General features: G+C 64.4%; 1 protein-coding gene across 3 annotated transcripts; it reads left to right on the forward strand.

Moving 5' to 3' along the window:
* Positions 1 to 542: 542 nt before the first annotated feature.
* Positions 543 to 17,635, forward strand: USP2 (ubiquitin specific peptidase 2; the record flags this gene model as incomplete). Of its 3 annotated transcripts, XM_082493827.1 has the most annotated exons (14): positions 543 to 848; positions 2,424 to 2,499; positions 5,179 to 5,948; positions 13,616 to 13,666; positions 13,960 to 14,083; positions 14,382 to 14,493; positions 14,574 to 14,684; positions 14,852 to 14,916; positions 15,010 to 15,113; positions 15,187 to 15,267; positions 15,415 to 15,493; positions 15,598 to 15,705; positions 15,941 to 16,061; positions 16,180 to 17,635. In XM_082493827.1, the coding sequence occupies 12 exons, from the start codon at positions 5,220 to 5,222 to the stop codon at positions 16,265 to 16,267; spliced, it is 1,773 nt and encodes a 590-aa protein (XP_082349953.1). In that variant the 3' UTR covers positions 16,268 to 17,635. The 3 variants fall into 3 exon arrangements, with proteins under 3 accessions (XP_082349953.1, XP_082349952.1, XP_082349954.1); XM_082493826.1 differs by lacking the exon at positions 2,424 to 2,499; XM_082493828.1 differs by lacking the exons at positions 543 to 848; positions 2,424 to 2,499; positions 5,179 to 5,948 and adding an exon at positions 10,825 to 10,965.
* Between the last annotated feature and the right edge of the window lie 765 nt (positions 17,636 to 18,400).

Here is an 18,400-nt window from a genome sequence, read left to right on the forward strand (position 1 = left end):
GCGGTGCTGAGTGGGTGCCCCAGCATCCCCGTGGAGCCATGAGGGTGCTCCTGTGCCTTCACCGCCACACTGGCTGCCCCGTGCCCTCCTTTGCAGCAGGCTTAGGGAGCTCTTCCCCCTACAGCTTGCCCCAAGGAGTGCAAAACCCAGACCACCTCCTCCCCTCACCTTGATGCCCTGCTCCAGACCTTACTGGCAGCCACAGGTATCCCCTCTCTCTGCCTCCCCGATTCCCACACCAAATTGTGTCCCACCCCACTCCCTCTCGCAACCCTCTGTCCAACCTTTCCCTCCTTGACCTCCAACTCCCTCCCCAAACCTCTCCCCTCCCCACACTTACCCACAGTCATCCTTCTTCATTCCCTGCCTCTGCAGCCTCCCCTCCCAGCACCCCCTTGCCGTGGATCACCAGCCCGCTTGGGTTCACGTCCCCTTTAAGCCTCCCTGAAGCTGGAATGCGAGAGGAGCATTTCGGCGCCCTGTGAGGTCAGATAAAGACACTATATTTATCTAGCTGGTAACCTGAGCCGTGAATTTCTGTGGTGGTGTTTTTACGAGGCCCCACATGCCTCCGGCTCAGCCCCCTCTGGCCATTGCGTCCGCTCCCTGCAGGGTGGAGGAGCTGAGCTTTGGGGTGGCCTGTCCTCTCCAAAGGGCTCGGGTCCTGCCAGCCTCTCCACATCGCTCACTCTCCTTTGGCCCCAGGGGAAGCGCCCCGAGGAGGCGGGATTGGGTCCCCGCACTCAGCCCCACGGGCATCACCCCATGACCAGCTGCTCGCCACTCACCATGCCGGCCTCGCACCCCTGACCAGCCACCGGCCGCCCACCCTGCCGACCTGCATGCAGGTGAGTGGAGGGGGTGCTGCGGGGATGCCCGCCCCAGGGAGGGGGCTGCAGCATCAGACACTCAGACATGCTGGCAAAACTGCCCCCACCTTTTCCTTTGACTGGGTAAAACCACGGGGGAGAGGCTTGCAGTCTCTACATCTCCAGAGAGCAGGTTCAGAGTTCACGCGTGAAAACTTGGCAGCTCTCTGCCAGCAAGCCACGCTCCCCAGCACCCGCCTCGTCCCCCAGCATGGGCAGAACCGCATGTCCGGGCACTTCCCTGGGGTACCTTCTTTTTTTCCATCCACAGACCTCAAAGCAATAACATGCCCTGGGTCTTACGTCAAGGTTTCCCGTGTGTTTGGGGTTTTACTGCCGGGAGGGTGGCTCGGGAGTGGCAAGTAGCAGGTTCTGCAGCCAGGTGGGTATGTGTCAGCAGCACAGTCCAGGGCGATGACTCCCGGCCAGCACACGTGGCGTGAGTTTGGAGGGTTCTCAGACTCCGTGGCTGGTAGGGGAAGGGCCATGGCCAGGCTGGCCCCAGCTGCATGCATAACCTTGGGCAGGTCCCATCGCTCTGGGGTGTGCGAGCGATGGGGAGGCAGCGCTGGAGTCAGGGCAGCTTCTCTGAGTGCCCGAGAAGGGCTGCCGGCAGTGCCCCGGGCGCTGGGGTCTCTGTCTGCTGACTGAGGACACCCCTTGGTGACTCTGGCCCCTTGCAGGCAAAAAACGCTTTGCAGCACATTCCCCCCAGGGCTGCTTGGGGCCACCTTTCCTAGAGGGAAATGCAGGTACCCAGAGGGATTCCTTGCCTCGTCCGCCTCGGGGAACCGGCAGGAGGCTGTCCCACCCCTTCAGCACGGCCGGGTGGACACTGAGCCCCTCTGCCCCAAACCACTTGCAGGCTGGAGCAGGCAAGGTGCTTCGCACAGGGTCCCCCCTCTGCCTGCAACATTGCAGAGGGCTGTGAGCTCCCACGTAACCTCCAGGCTGGGACATTGTGTCTCAGGGGACAGGGGACACAGCTCCAAGCCTGCGTAAGCGAGAAGCAGCTGTGCCGTAACACCTTGGACCGAGTCAGTGCTGTGTAAGCTGAGCCTGCCCTGGGGCTCCACGGCCACCAAGGGGGACAGCTGCCACCGGGCCACGGGCAGGAAGTCGCCGGCAGAGGACAGCAGCTGGAGAAGGAGCAGGGTCTCTGCTCCCCTGCCTCCAGGGTGAAGGGTTTGCCTCCCAGCTTTGGGCTGAGCCTCCCATCGGGAAGGCTGCCGGAGCTGGAGGCCAGGGCAGGACGCCCCAGCAGCCCCGCGGTGGCCCAGCTCCCGGGTTCCCGGGGCTGGCTGCTGCCTGGGCACGTGATGGCGGACCGGACATTCCGGTGCCTCAGCCTCCCCTGACACCCCAAGAGGATGATGAGGGTGCAGGAGGCCTGACTCAGCCATGCCTGCCCCAGGGCTTTGCCAGGCGGCAGGAAAGCTCAGCACTATTACAGGCAGGGAGGGGCCAGGCAGGCCAGGAAGGGATGGGAGGAACCGGGGTTTTCTCACACCCCCTCGGCTCCTCTGGCTCCTGGCACGCTCTGCTCTCCCGCAGCCCTTGGGGTCCGCTCTGATGTGACATGGGGACTCCGCAGCGCAGGTGGTCCTAGCAGATGTGGCAGTCCTCCATGGTAAGACCTCTCTTCCTGCAACGCCAATGGCTTAGCTGTTGTGTCTGGAGCAGGTTCCCCCTCCCGGGCCCCACATCCCTCCATCGGCTCCCCCACTTCCCCAGGGCACGTGCTGCCCTGTGGAGACCTCTCCCGCTGCCAGAAAGCGCCTGCTGCCCTCCCGCTCCCAAGCCAGCAGCTCTCCAGGGGGCAGAGGCTCCCTGCGCACACCCACGGGGAGCTGCTGCCGGTGCTGGCGGTGGCACTATTCAGTGGGAGGGCACGGGCACCGCTGGCAGTGGGCGATGCCATGGGGCTGTCCCGGCACTGAGGTGCCTGTCCCGAGCCTGGGTCACCTCTGCTGGCTAGAGGGATGGGGAGCAGAGGCAGCCCAGAGAGGGTCCCTGTGCCATGCTGCTGTGTCCCAGCAAGGCTGGCAGCCAGGCATTGGGTCCCCTGGGAGCCGAGGGGCTCCATTGCTCTCACTCTGGTGCCTGTGGGAGGTGCCAGTCCTGTGGCTGGGGTCCCATGTCCCACCAAGCAAAATTCCCCACTGCGCATGTCAAATCTCGGCTGGCAGAACCACTCCTGGGCCCTTCCAGTGCTGGCAAGGGTGGCCTGGCCGGGAAGAGCCAGGTGTTTCGTGGAGTCCTTGCCTGGGAGCAGATTATTCACCCCTCAGCCTCCATTCCCGAACAGGTCTGTGCGCTCCACCTTGCTCTTGCTTGTAAATAGTTTCCTCTCCACTGTGGGATGGTTGTTCCCTGGGCAATAACAACAGCAACCGGAATGCAGCCAGCTGGCTGGAAAGCCGGGCTGCCCATCAGGGGGCCATGGTGGCTGGATGGCACTTCTCACCACCGCCTCCTAAAAGCAGTCCTGGGGCATTTCCACACCGGGCTTAGATGGGCAGGGGTGGCTGGGGGAGCTGACACTGCAGCCACCTCACCCCCTGCCCTGGGGTCTGTGGAGCCAAGGGGTCTCATCCCTGCCATGCACCACACCCTCTCATCGCTCCAGTTTCACAGGGATCGCTGTCGGCTGCCTGCCATGGAAAATGCAGGGCACGTGCACTGGGGCCACAGCAGGGAGGCTCCGGGTGGCTCCTGTCCCCGGGGTGACACTTGCAGAGGAGTGCTGCTGGCTCCCCCAGGCAAGGGGGTCCACTAGGGGCAGGCATGCCCGGTGGCTCCTCTTGCTGGGGATCCAGTGCCCGTGCCCAAGCCTGGATGCGCACTGTGTGCTGCCGGGGCTGTGTGAGGGCTGGGCCAGGCACCGTCTCCGTCACCTCCTGGTTTGGAGCTGGGCCAGAGCCCGCCCTGGCTGGGCTGGGAAAAGCCTCTGAATCAGGGTCATCTCCTGGGCGACTGGAGACTCTCAGAGCCACATGAGCCACTGTCCTGCCAGGGAAGGGACGCCAAGCACCCAGGGAGCCGAGCGCCAGCAACGCCAGGACAGAGGAGGTTGGGGTCCTGACCGCCACGGTGCTAGCCACAGCCCCCAGAACAGGTAGGGGACCAGCCATCAGTCCACCAGCATGTGTGCTGAGAGCAAACTTTCCTCCAGCTCCGGACAGCCTGTGTTTGCAGGCACTGGAGGCTGCTGGCTGCCATGCTGCCCTGTTCCACCTCTGCGCTGGCTCTGTTGTGCTCTGGGCACCTCTGTCCCTGTCCCCCTCTCCTGCCCTGTGCAGGTGTCATGGGGCAGAAGCCACCAGCTCCCTGTGGGGACCAAGTGCTGGGCTGTCCACCCACCCCTAAGGGCTGTCTCTGCCCGGATGGTGGGAGCACAGCAGCTGCCTCACAGAGAGGACTCACGTCGGCTTGAATTATTGATGGGAGGTTAGCAGGGCACAGCTGTGGCAGGGAGACGGGGAGGCTGCTTGGGTGCCATGCCCCTGCAATGAGGGGACCCCTTGCTGTCCCCACAGTTCCCCAAGGACCCTGGGTGGTCGTGGCTGCACTCAGGTCTTCACCCACTGCCTGGTGCCAGGCACCAAGTGGGGAGCAGGGATGGACAGCAAGGGCTCCTAAGCTGATTCCTGACCTTGCCTCAGTTTCCCTCTCAGCCAAACGGGGTGTGTTACAGCAGTGAGCTGGAAATGCTAGCCCCCTGCCAAGCCCTGGCGCTGGCTCTGAATAACCAGGAGAAGGTGCTGGGCTGGCTGGATCAGTCCATCCCATCTGCCTGTCTCAGCCAGAGTTGAGCCTAAGCATCATCTCTATCACCAGGCAACTGCCTCCTATCTGGAGGAAGCACTGAGGATGCCCCTCCAGCCTCAGGAATGGAATACCCACAGGATGGTGTGGCCGGGATGCCAGGGCTGGGGCAGAGGTCATCACTGCGGTCCCTTGGCTTCGGTGACCGTGGATGATGGGATGCTGGGTGCCTCTGGCTGTGCCCCGGGGCTCACTTCTGTGGTACAAGGTGCCCAAAGGCACACGGATGGCAGTGCCAGCTGGGCCCTGCTGTCCCAAACTCTCCAGGAGGGCTGGCAGGAGGCAGGAGCCATGGCCACACTGCACTCCACAGCCTTCCTGCACCCTTCACCCCCTGGGCTCCCGCCATTGCCTGCCCACCCCTCCTAGGGTCTCCAGGCAAGGCAGGAGCCAGCAAGCTACTGGGTGGGTGCTGGTGGTGGGCACCCCATTATACTGACCACGGCCTGTAGAAACTGACCCCTGGGCTCTTCTTTTGCAGTCGATGCCTCCAGGAGAGCCCACTGAGCTCCAGCCTCCAGCATGTCCCAGCTCTCCTCCACCCTGAAGCGGTACGTCGACTCGTCCCGCTATGCCGAGACCACCTACAGCAAGGTGCCCAGTGGCTACAGCTCCTACACCTCCTATGGATCCACCTTAACCACATCGTATGCAGACAGTGACAAAATCGGCTTCAAAACCAGCTACCTGCCCTCCCCCCGGTACCACCACACGGGGCTGTCCCCAACCAGTGGCTATGACAGCAGCCGGCTGCCCCTGTACTCTGACTCCAGCATCCGCCTGAGCCCCACGTACATGCGCACCCAGCCCCGGTCACTCCACGGAGGGCTGAGCGGGGGTGCATGCTACACCTTCGCGGGGGCCCCCAGCAGCCCCCCAGGCTACCTGTCCACCACAGCGCCTCTCAGCCGCCGCAAATCCATCAGCCACACGGACCTGGCACGGGAGTTTTCAGGGCTGCACGCCTCAGACAGCGCCTACACACTCAGCCCTGGCCCCCTCAGCACCCGGGGCCGCCAGGAGCTCGGTGCCCTGCAGGGTCTCTACCAGGCTGCTGCACACTCTGACTACGTCCGGAGCTACCTGGACAGCTACGGGAGGAAAAGTAGCCATGGCAGCCTCCCCATGGGCTCCCTCAGCCCCTCACAGGCCACCCTCGGCTCTGCCCTGCCACCCTCGGGCACCCGCTGTGCCAGCCAGCCCTGCGAGAGGAATGACGGCTACTGCGACATGCCCGCCCGGGACCCCACGGTACGTGGCGCCTGCGGGGGGCGGGGGACAAAGCCGGGCTGCAGTGGGGTATGTAGTCCACGCCCGCTTGTGCTGAGCCGGGGAGCCCGCGGCTCCTTGCGTGCTCTCACTGGGAATCTTGGTGCGTTGCTCTGTGCCTCAGTTTCTGCATCCATGCCAGGGCTGCCACTGACCGTCTGAGCTGCTCTTGCTGGCACAGCTTGCTGGGCAGGCAGGCAGGTGTCCTCTGAGCGGCTGTGCACTGCTGGGAGCACAGTTCACGGGGGTCCCCACGGGTGCCTTGGGGCTAAGGGTGCCCACGTGCTGCTGGGAGTGTGTGCGCTGCACCTTTCTGCATGTGTGCCTGACAGCGGGTGATGGCACACGCAGGCAAACTCACACCCCCGTGCGTGCAAACCTGCATGGGTGCACACCGTGCACCGTGTCCCCACACCTGTGGGACTGTGCCCGCACCCCCTGCCCTCTGCTCCCTCCTGGCCCTAACCCAGTGCGGCGCTGAAGGGGGTTTCCTGCTGCCTCATCCCCACTAGAGAAGGTGACATGACCGGGCTGGGCGCTCACCCTGCTGGAGACACCCAGCTGGGAAGGCTGGTTTGGCTGGTGCTGGCTCTGGCACAGTGACTTGGTGCCCAGCTGCCAGTCAGGTTTTTCGCTGGTGCCTTGTGATGCCTGATCCCTGGCACAGTCTGTTACTGCCATCTTGGGGCCCCGTGCCCCAGACCCCAGCATGGGCCGTGGGAAGCAGCAGTTTCTCCATGGCAGCAGCTGCTCTGTACAGCATCACACGTGGTGGCAGGCACTCGGTGCCCCAGGTATCAATCAGTGCTGCACCATCCCCAGAGCCTCAGCCCGGGCTGGGAGCAGGCATCACAAACGCAGCCCGGCTCGGGCGCGCAGGAGAGCAGCCTGGTAATTTTCCACTCAGGTTTCCTTCCAAGATCTGGTCAGGCTCTGCCCGCGTTGTCTCCCTCTCTTTCCAGTCAGCCTTCGTTCACCCATGGTGGAAGCTGGTCTGACCTAGCACAGGGTCTGACCTGCCCTTTGCTACCCTGTGGCTCTGTCCCAATACTGTCTGCTAAACTGGGAAAATAAGGGCTGGGGGAGTCTTTTCTGCTTCCCTGCGAGCAGCAGAGGAAGCTCTTCCCCTTTCCAGCCAGTGGCCCCACATCCCTCCCTCTGCCCAAGGGCTGAGGATAAGGGCTGTGGGAGCAGCGTGGATGTCTGGCCCGTGCCCTTGGGCTGGTGAGGTATAGCCGTAGGCATGGGGTAGGAAGGAGAGGCAGCCACTCCTGCCCACCACATGCTCGCAGCTGGGGCTCAGCGGGAAAGGTGTCCTCCCTGTCCCTCTGGAGCTGTCCATCCTGTTCCTAGCAGGGCTGGCTCCCCTCTTCCCTCTCTCTGGCACTCACCTGGGTTTTAAACATCCACCTGAACCCCCAGGCAGGGGAGCAGGGGCAATGGAGGGGGTGCAGCATCACAGCCTGCTGCTGGCATCTTGGCTGCCCCTTCCCCAGCACCCTCCACCCCAGAACCAGCTGCACCACGTGCAGCGCCAGTGGTACCCTGCCCTGGTTTGGGACCCCCTGTGCCCAACCTGCCTGGTCCCTGGCCCCCAGCCCTGGGACAAGAGGAGGAGCCATGCTGGGGAAGGGAATTCCTGCCTCCCACTTGCATGCCAGGCCCTGGTAGGGCGGATGGATGGGGGACCCAGCAGCCGTTGCCAGCCACGGGCATTCACTAGAGCCCTCGCCACCACTGCTAGGGCAGGGGTCCCCACCCCCAGGTGCCCACACACCACTTCGATGCGGGTGTCAGCCTGCTGCCATGGGATGGCCGTGGGGCAGCAGGGACTGTGCTACTCCCAAACTGCAGCCTTGTGGTCTTGCATGTGAACACAGCCAGGGGCTTTCCAGCCAGGGCTGACGGGTAGCAAAGGTGAGCAGGGCTTGGCAGCTGGCACAGGGTGCTGAGCGGGCACCCATGCCGGAGCAGGCGGGGAGGCTGGATCGGTGACACTGGCTTAGGTTTCCTTGGTGCTTTGATGGGCACACCTGCAATTTTCCACTCCTGTGCTTTTTTTCCTCCCTTTCCCAACCTGGGAAGCAAATGTACCAATCATAAAACAGACTTGGGTGCTGGCAGTCATGCCAGATGCAGGAAACAAGCACATGGTGCAGTCCCGGTGCTTCCATCAGTTCTGCCCCATTACCCAGCCCTGAGGGCAGTGCCACCAGCACCCGCTCCTGCCAGAGCCAGGGCATGGCCAGGCTGGCTCCGTGCCTCCTCCCATCCTTTCTTCCCCAGACGCCTCCTGCCTCTGCACCACACAAACCACCATCCAGAGGAGTTTGCAGCCAGGAGGCAAGGGTGCCCACATTTGTTCCTACCCACACCATCACTTCGCGCCTCAGTTTACCGTCCCACAGGGCCAAGGGAAGCACATGCAGCTGCAGCGAGTGGCCATGCCTGCTGAGCTGCCAGCTCCATGCAGGGCCATGCTGACTCCCAGGGAGGGCAGGCTGGCGGGGGGCAGGACCGGAGCTGTGCCGCCCCATTAACCACCCTGCGTGAACATAGGGTCAGAAGGCCAGAGCCACCCACAAAATTGCCAGCAGCTCTCCACAGCCCCATCCTGAGCAGCTGACGTCTCTGGCCTGCAGCCAGTCCCGGCCCTGCCTGCTTTCGCAGTGCCGACCGGGCCTGTGGCAACCTCTGCCTGTGGCAGAAGGTGACCGCTGCAGAGGGGATGGCTGAGGGCACAGAGCTGTCTCTGAGAGATGCCATCCCGCTGGAGCTCCCCTTTCCTCTCCCGCTCCAGCCTTGCCCTGAGAGCCTGCAGGTTGCTCTGGCTGGAGGAGAATTTGGTCCTTGGCCCGGGGCGCCTGATGTCACCGTGGCACAAGGTTCAGCACGGGATGTGGCTGAACGCTACCTCTCTTGCCCTGGAACCAGCTCTGCTGACACAGTGCATCCCCAGGGAGAGTGCTGCACCGGCACCCTGCACAGCGCTTGGGGCAGGCTGCGCACTGGGGAGTATCCTGCCCCCAGGCCACCCACCAGGCTGCGGGGCAGGGTGGCGGGAGCCCTGGCTGGCGTGTGCAGCACTGGTACAGCAGTACACGCACTGGGGAGTTGTGTCATGGCCCTGGGGCCCAGGATCCGATCTGCAGGGGCTGCGAGAGAATGTTGCAGGGCACCCACGCCATCTGCTCGAGGCCAGTGGGGTGCACACCCCTGTGTGCATGCTGTGTCCCTGTGTGTGTATGGTGTACACACCATGGGGTGTGTATATATATACACATGCGCACGCACACGCAAGCAGAGATTACGACAAGCATCCTGTTGTGATGCAAAAAGCCCTGGCCCTGCAGATGAATAACGCTGCAAGATGCCTCCTCAGATATTTTTGCTGGTGCCAAAAATAGTCTCCCTCCCTCCCCCCCCCCAGTCAGCCCCTCTGAGCTGTGCCGAGCTCATGCCGCGGACAGGGAAGGCTGCATCTGCAGCAATTAGGAATCAAACAGCAGCCACTGGCTCTGGCTGGGGGTGTATTGGTGGGGGCTGGCGTGGGAGGAAAGCAGCCTCTGCTTGGTGCCTCCAGCCCCCTGGGTGAGGCTGGAGGCTCTGGCTGTCCTCGGAGCAGCCCGGCTGCACTCCCTGCCTCGGTCGCCCATGGAAATTTCCCTGAGCAGGCGGGTGAGACACCTGGGCACACACAGCAGTCGCAAGCAGCCACCGCTCACCCTGCTGCGGTCAGAGGGGTGAAGCAGAGGGAGACGCAGGACTGGGACGCAGGACACCTGGGCTCCCTGCCAGCCTCCGCATCTGCCCTTGCTGCAGAAGAGCCGGAGCCCTGCCTGCTCCGTGCCTCAGTTTACCCAGCACTCAGAAGGGAGGCACCATACGGGGTCTTTGCTCCCCCTAGGATTTGGGGGGAGTTTTTCTCCAACAAAGGAAGCAAGGCACTGAAACGCCCTCTGAGCTTGGTGCTAATGCTTCCCCCAAAGAGGGGGGTATGCGCTGTCTGCTGTTGCTCAGTTCCCCCAGAACAGCACTGCCCGCGAGCCTGGCACCAGCCCTGCAGGGAAGGCACATGCCCGGCAGCCCCACAACCCTCTCAGGCAGCCCTCAGCCCTTCTCCGGCTACAGGCACCCCCTGCACCCACACGCTGTGGGGCTGCCCCCGTTTTACCCAGCTAATTTTGGCGAGTGACCCCCGGCCGGGGCAGACCCGCTCTCTGCCCAGCGCCCGCCCAGCTCTCGGGCCAGCACCGCGCCGGCAGCACCGGGGGAGGCGGTCCCATCAGCCCCCGGCCCCCGGAGCCGGGAGCATGGGGGAGCCCCGGGGGAGCCCGGGAGGGGAGCAGGCGCTCCTCCCGCCGCCGCCGTGCGCTAAGTGCCCCGTCGCCCCCCCGCTGCTGGGGGACGGGCAGCGCGGGGGCCGAGAGCCGCCGGGCTTGCGGCGCGCCGGCGGGGCTGCCCCCGGGGCGCTGCCCGCATCCTCCCCCGAGGCCGCCGGTGCCGGTGCCGGGGCGCTGCCGCCGCGGGCTCGGCGTACCGGGCTGGCGGCCCCCGGGCCCCGCCGCCCCTCGCGGGCCCCCTCGGCTGGCGGCGGGGCTGTACCACGCGGTGCGGCGGGGGCCGGCCGTCACGGAGCCCGGCTGCCGCCTCTCCTCCCATTTGATGTCAGAGCCGCTCAGGTGCCGTCAGCCCCGCAGCCGGCACCGGCTTAACGGCGCCGCACGCCCGGGCACGGCGCTGACCCCGTGCCCCAGGGCTCCGCTGGCCCGCGGCGAGGGGTGCCCAGGCGGCAGCCCCCGGCAGCCCCCTGCCCGCCGCTGTCCGCCGCCGCCTCGCCCTGCCCGCCGGGGCCGCCATGAGGGACTCCTACACGGTGACGCTGCCCGAGGAGCCCCCCGCGCTCCCCGACCTTCACAAGGACCTGCGTCCCCGCACCTCCATGCCAGGGTCCCTGCTGGTCTCCACCTTCGTCGGGCTCGTCCTCAACAAGACCAAGGTACGAGCCCTGCGGCTGCCCGCAGCCCCTGCCCTCCGCCTTGGGGGCAGAGGAGGGGGCGTGGGGAAGGGGCAGCCCCTGCCCTCGCCGGGGAGCGTGGCGTACCCCGCGGCGTCCCCCTCGCCGGAGGATGGGGTGCCTGGGGGTGGGCGCCCGTCCTGGCCGGCCGTGGGGCCGGCGCGCCGCGGCGTCCCGCAGGAGGGGCAGGGAGCAGGTGAAAGCGCGTGTCAGGGCGCTGGGGTCCCTCTCCCAGCCCTGGCCCTGCGGTGACCTTGGTCAAGTCCCCGTGCCCCAGCCCTACTCGCTGCAAGGAAGGGGCTCCTGGCCACGCCAGCCCCTTGACGGTGTCACCGGACTGAGCTTGGCTGTCCTCGGAGCCACAGTGCCGGGCAGGTGTCCCCCTGCGGGGACGGCGGTGGCGGGGGGCAGGGAGGGCAGGGGCTCGGCACTTATGTAAGTCTGGCTGCTCCAGCTCTCCTGCCGCCGGGCACTTGGTGTGCGGTCGCGTAACGGGGCAGGACAGTCCCAATCTTGTGCCCTGTCCCCATCCCCTGTCCCCTGTCCCCCTCCTGCAGTGCAGCCTCAGGGACTCCCCCGCTGCCGCCGCGTGAGCCAACTCTCCTTCGCCGCCTCTGAGCAGCGCCGTGTCCTAGATAAAGCCCCGGACGGGCGATGGGGATTAGCTGGAGTTGAGTCACCCAGGGGAGGGAAAACTGGGGGGGGGGGGGGTGGGTGGAAATAAGACCTCGGTGCACACAGGCTTGTGCCACGGTACGGGGGCACCTGGTGGGTCCCCCCACCCCAGCCCCAGAAGGGAGGGCAGCCCAGGTCCTGGCCTGGCCAGGCAGCGGGCAAATGTCAGGTCTGTTGGGGAGGTTTGCACCCACATTGGTGGGACACTCTGGTCCCTCGTGGCACACGGTGCGAGCTGCCCAATCAGGGCAAGTGGACGAGCAGCGTGCTCGTGGGGATGGCTGGGGCACACCGGGGCAGCTGCCAGGAGCTGCTGCTACCTCCCCTGGTACTGTGACCTTCCCTGCAATAGGCATGGGGACACAAGCAGCAAGCCCTCAGACGGTCAGCCCCTTCAAGGGATATAGGCTGTTGGGACACAGGACCACCTCTCCTGCTGCCTGCTTGGCCCCATCTGCTCAGGGACCAGAGCCAGGCCAGCTCCTCCAGCTGCGGTGTGGCGCTGACCTGCCACCTCCTGCTGGCACCCCTTGCCTGGCTGAGCCTGCCCCACAGTCCCGGGGTCCCTGCCTGGGGATAAGCGGTGGGGTTGCCTGGCACTTTTGCATAGTCACCCCCCAGTACTGAGCGCCGTGGCCAGCCACGGATGGGGACACCTCTGTGCGCTGGGCACCGAGGGAGCATTCGCATGGCACACAGGGTACCCGGTTGGTCTGGTAGCATCGCGTGCGCCTGCACGGGGCGGCCAAGACCCCACTGGTGCTGGGCTCCCCTGGAGTGGGTGATGCCTGCACCGTCGCTAAGGAGCACGTGTAACTGGATCTGGGTTATTTTGGGCTGCTGTCAGGGCTGGGTGCTCAGCACCTCCCACACACACACCAGCTGCTGCTATTTCGGAGCTGCTGGGCCCCCTCCTCTCCTCTCCTCCTCCCACTCCTCACGCCTGGGGTGGGCAGCTGGGGTGTTTGCCTGAGGATCCTTAAAACCTGGTCAGGCTGGGGGGCATGGCCAGCACTCTGACCCTGCAAGCCCTGTCGGCCCCTGACCCTGCTCCAGGCACAGCTCTAGGGAGGTTCTCCCCACCACTACCCTCTGTGCCAGACTGGCATGCAGGGCTGGGAGCAGGACCCCTGGGCTCCCACCACTCGTCCCTACCAGCACCCTGTCCCCCACACTAGGAGAGGGGTGGGCAGCCCTGTGGCGCTCCAGACCACTCTGCTCTCGGTCTCTCCAGCAAAGAGTGGCAATGCTTCCTGCCCCAGCGCCCAGCTACTCATGCCCATCTCTGCTTGGCATGAGCCTGCCTGGCTCAGGAGGTACCTGAGGACCAGGAAGAGTCCTGCGGCACAGGCGCAGCACAGCCAAGCCAGTGAGCAGCTGGGAGGGCACCGCTGGGCATGCAGCCCCAGCCCCCCGGGCTGACTGCCACAGGGCTGGGCTTGCACTTTTCCAGGTGGACTTTATCCTGCAAAACAGCTGTGCCAAAGTCTGGGCTCCGCTTGTGCAGGGTGTCCTGGAGGGGATACCCAGTGTGGACAAAGCGGGCAGCGGTGGGGGCACTGTGCACCTCCTGCAGCTGTGGGCAGGCATGGGGCGCTGCCACCCCCCAGCTTCCCAGGGCACAGGGCTGGCAAGGGGAGGCAGCAGGGGGGCTGCTCTGGCCTGCAGCCCAGGGCATGGGGCAGCAGTGCCGCCAGGCAGGGAGGACTTTGAGCCGTATGCATTGTCCCGGGCCAGCAGCAGCTAGGCAAGCAGAATGGGGCAGGCTAGTTGTGGCTTACCACCAGGTCCTCAGCCATGGTCCCGCATGCAACCCATGCAGAGAGCAGCTGCCTCTGCTTGCACTTGAGGGTATGCTCCACATGGGTGCCCACGGCAACACAGCCTCCCTGGGCTGCCCACAGGCACAGCCAGCCTGTGCCAGGCACTGTCTCAGCCCTATTCCTTCTCTCTGCAGAGCTCCAAGGCAGTGCAGGGGCTGACCGGCTTGCGAAACCTCGGCAATACGGTGAGTGCTTACCCAGGCACCTGGCTGTGCAGCCCCAGCTCACACCGTGCTCTTCTGTGGGCACATCTGTGGGGTAGTGGGGAGCCCTGTCCTTTCACCTCACCCCTAGCACCCACACTCTCACCCTGGCAGCTCCCTGCACCCTGCTCCCGATGGTGCTGGCGGCGGAAGGGTTTTCTGTGCTCTGCACTGCTTCATCCCCATCCTCTGCCCATCCACCCCAGGTGTCCCCCTGCCACTGCCTGCCTCTCTCTGCCTCCTGTTGCCATGGTTTTCTCTTCTGCCTCCCCCAGTGCTTCATGAACTCCATCCTGCAGTGCCTGAGCAACACCAAGGAGCTGCGGGATTACTGCCTGCAGAACCAGTACCTGCGGGACCTCAACAACAACAGCCGCATGCGTACCGCGCTCATGACAGGTAACCATCAGTCACCGGCCCCTGGCTTCACACCTTCCCTGACTCCCACCCTTGTAGCACATGCTTGCTGCCCTGGGCCACCCCATGTCCTGGGGGACCCCCACCCAGAGGTCGGTGCTTCTCCCCAGCCTTGCTGGGGCAGGTGCTGTGCTGTGGGTGCCCAGCCAGTGGGATCTCCAGAGGGAATGGGGCTGGCCATGGGGACCCGAGAGTGGGGTGCTGAGCTATCCCCTGGAGGGCACAGTGATGCCATGCCACCATGGCCAGCTGTGCCACTGACCTGCCTCTCTGCCCACAGAGTTTGCAAAGCTGATTCAGCTGCTCTGGACCTCATCCCCCAATGATAGCGTGAGCCCCTCCGAGTTCAAGACACAGATCCAGAGATACGCCCCCCGCTTCGTTGGCTACAAGTAAGGGGTGTTGGTGTGGGGGTGGCAGGGAGGAGCCAAGCCCCTGCTGCTGCTCACTGGCCATGCCCCATGTCTTGCAGCCAGCAGGATGCACAGGAGTTCCTGCGGTTCCTGCTCGACGGGCTGCACAGCGAGGTGAACCGTGTGCTGGTGCGGCCACGGGCCAGCACAGACACCCTGGACCACCTCCCGTAAGTTCTGGCTGGGACAGAGGCAGTGGACAAGCCCCACAGACAAGCTCACTGCCGGCAAGCCTGGCCCAGGGACAGTAACCATGTGGGTCCCTCTGGGCTGTGTCACAGGGGTTGGCGTCTGCCAGGCCACACTCAGTACCGCTCTGTCTCCCCATGTCTTGCAGTGACGATGAGAAGAGCCGCCAGATGTGGAGGAGGTACCAGGAGAGGGAGGACAGCCGCATTGGCGGTGAGCAGGGCTGTGAGGGGAGGAGGGCAGGGCTGGGCTGGGAGTGGGGCTCACTCCCGGGGGTCTCACCCTGCTTTGTCCCATCCCCACCAGACCTCTTTGTTGGGCAGCTGAAGAGTTCGCTGACCTGCAGCGAGTGCGGCTACTGCTCCACAGCCTTCGACCCCTTCTGGGACCTGTCCCTGCCCATCCCCAAGGTAAGGGGTCCCTGCCAACCCCCGTCCCCCTGCCCCACGCACCCTGTCCCTGACCTGCTCTGTGCTCCCACAGAAAGGCTACGGGGAGGTGACCCTCATGGACTGCCTGCGGCTCTTCACCAAAGAGGACGTGCTGGATGGGGATGAGAAACCGGTACGGGCCATGGGGACAAGTGAGCTTGCCTTGGTGCAGGTTGGGGCCCTTTCCCTCCATGCCTGTGTTGCCAGGTCTGTGAGCTTGGTGCCCGGTGGGGCTGGCCTCTGCTCTAACCCTCCTGCTCATGCTGTTTGTCTCTCACAGACGTGTTGTCGCTGCAAAGCCAGGACGAGGTGCACAAAGAAATTCAGCATCCAGAAGTTCCCCAAGATCCTGGTGCTTCGTATCCTTCAGGTGGAGGGACAGGGCCAAGGGGTGCTGGTGGGGGGTCAGGCGGTTCCTCGCAGGCTCTTCTTTGTCCCTCGTCTCCTTGACATGTCCCCCTAGACCTGAAGCGCTTCTCAGAGGCCAGGATACGAATGAGCAAGCTCACCACCTTCGTCAACTTCCAGCTGAAGGACCTGGACCTCCGGGAGTTTGCCTCACAGAGCTGCAGTGAGTGACAGGCCCTGCATGGCTCCAGCCCAGCCCTGGGCTCCCGGCAGCTCCTGGCTGGGTCCTTCAAGCCCCCCAGGGTGCTGCAGCCTGCGGTGGGGGGGCAGAGGCACAGGGGCTGGGAGCCACAGACATCCAGTGTGCCAGTCCCTCCTGGCCCCAGCTCTGTGCTAGTATGTTGGGGGGCAGAGGGGCAGCAGTAAGTATGGCTGAGTGCTGCCCTCGCTCCCCACAGACCACGCCATTTACAACCTTTACGCCGTCTCCAACCACTCGGGCACCACCATGGGGGGACACTACACCGCCTACTGCAAGAGCCCCATCTCCAGCGAGTGGCATAGTTTCAACGACTCCCGGTGAGGCTGTGGGTGGCACAGGGGTGGCTGTGGGGTTGGGGTGAGCAGGGACCCCCCTGCCCAGGGCATCCCAGTGCCTCATCCCCATTGCTCACAGCACATCTCCTCATCTCCACAGTGTTACCCCGATGTCATCCAGCCACGTACGCAGCAGCGATGCCTACCTGCTCTTCTACGAGCTGGCCAGCCCGTCCTCCCGCATGTAGCCAGCCCTGCCTCCCTGGGGACCCCTGTGCCACCCCTCAGAGCCAGCCCCTCCAGGTTTTGGCCATTTGCCCCCCAGGTGCAAGAGGGAGGTGAAGAGGAGAGACCCCGAGGCGGCTGCAGGAGGAGGCTGGGGGCAGCCAGGAGCAGACCCCAGGCAAGGACGCCCCAGCTCTGAACTGAGGAGGGCAGCCCATGGCAGGGCAGGGCCCAGGCAGCTCAGGCACCTCCTGGTTGCTGGCGTTTGGTTCTTACCTTGGGGTACGTTTTAGTTTCTTTCTTTTTTTTTTTTTTGGTGTGTAATAAAAATACTGAGCAAGGGACTCTGCGGGCATGGGGCCTCCTGCCCCGTTGACTAGGCCAGGACCTCTGCTCCCCTGGGGGAGCACCCAGAGCTGGGGACCCAGGAGAGCATCCTGCATCCCTCCTGGCCTCTTGGCACTCCTGTTCTGCTTGGCTGAACCAGAGGATTCGTGAACTGCTCCCAGCCTCTTCCCAGCACTTCCGAACCTCCTGGCAAAGGACCCCAGCCCTTCAGTTGCCTCCGTCCCGTTTCAGGCAGCACATCCCCACCAGCTGCCCTGTGCACACTCCTCAAAGCAGCCTGAGTTCAGGCCTAGACTCAGACAGGAGGGAGGAAAACATTTTGTGGAATTTATATCTATTTGTAGTGGACTTCGCTCAACCCGGAGCACCCTGCGGCTTCCTGGCTCTCCAGGGACTTGTGCCAGAGGATGCTTTGGGTAGGTTTTTACCTGCCTCCTCATACGACGGTGCCTTAAACCATTTAGGGGAGCGGGAGGCCATTGGAGTTGCACAGGAATGTCTGTCCTGCGGAGGAGAGGGAGGGGAGGACAGCGGCTTTCCGGGACCATCTGCAATTGGGGCTTTCTTCTCCCTGTGATCAGGAGCCCCCCTGGGTGCCCGGGGATGTGTGTCCCCACCCGCCCTGTGCTCTGTCCTCCAGCTAGCAAAAGCCAGTGGCCTTTTTAGCCTTTTCTCTAATTTATTCTACTACCTTTCCTGCCTTGCCTGAGGTGCAGCGGGAGGAGAAATGGGCCCGACCCAGCACAATCCCAGCCCCAGACCGCAAGGCAGCTACGTCCAACCCAGCAACCCATCCTGCTTCACCCTCACTGGCCCTGCGGGCACAGGCTGAGCACTCATGCCATGAGCATCCTGCCCAGCCCAGGGCGTCCCAGAGGGGCTTGGGGGAGGGCAGGCTAGGATGGAGGGGCTGCCCGCGGCAGGTACCGGACTGGGGCAGCATTGCTGCTTGGCAGGTGGCTTGTTTACTGTGTAAGCAAGATGGGTGGGAAGTGTCTCGTACAAGGGAAACTTGTGCAGGAATAAATTTTAGCTTGAACAGAGTGCTGTGTACGTGTGCTTGTCTTTGGGTGGGCAGGCGAAGGACTGCCTCCAGTAGTGGGAGGGAAACTGAGGCACGAAGCAGGACTGCAACACCACTGGTGCCAGAGCAGCCTGCCTGTCTGTGGCTCCAGAGGCCCAGGAGCATCTGTGCCCTTGCACTTGCTTGGAGCAAGGGAGATGTGGGTGCAGCTGGGAGTCCCTCTCATCCAGCCGCCTGTGGTGCCTGCGGACAGAGGGAGCCTTTCCTCCTCCTCCAGTCCTGCAGAGCTCCCAGTGCCCACGCTCTTCCTCCAAAGCCCCTGAACAATGGCCCCTTTCTCCCCTGCTTAGGGACGGAGACGGATACAGAGGCATTAAGGGGCAGTGGGAATTCAGGCGGTGGGGCTCAGGCACCCAGTGCCTGGATGGCGCGAGGGAAGGAGGGGCATGTTCAGCCTGGGCTCCCCGACACAGCCCCTTCAGTGCCGCCCTGTGCCGGCGGGGAGCCCAGGGGCAGCAGGCAAACCAACGGCCCCTCCCAACACCCAAAAGCAGGGTCTCCAGTGGGACGGGCTCCCAGCGGGGCGGGTGTGAGCACACCTTCCCCTTTAAGACGCTGGTTCTCTGTGCCAGAGTCTGACCTCGGCATCCTCAGCTGAGCTGGATTAACAGGGTGGGGGGGAAGGGGCCTGCAGAGGGGATTGGGGCTGCTGGCCTCCTGGGGCTCCCCGCACTTGTGGCACAGTGGACATGGCCCTTGGGGCTCCACGGAGTCCGGCACTGGG

Source organism: Vanellus vanellus (genome assembly GCF_965231255.1).
Source record: "Vanellus vanellus genome assembly, chromosome: 21".
In the NCBI taxonomy this organism is placed as follows: domain Eukaryota; kingdom Metazoa; phylum Chordata; class Aves; order Charadriiformes; family Charadriidae; genus Vanellus; species Vanellus vanellus.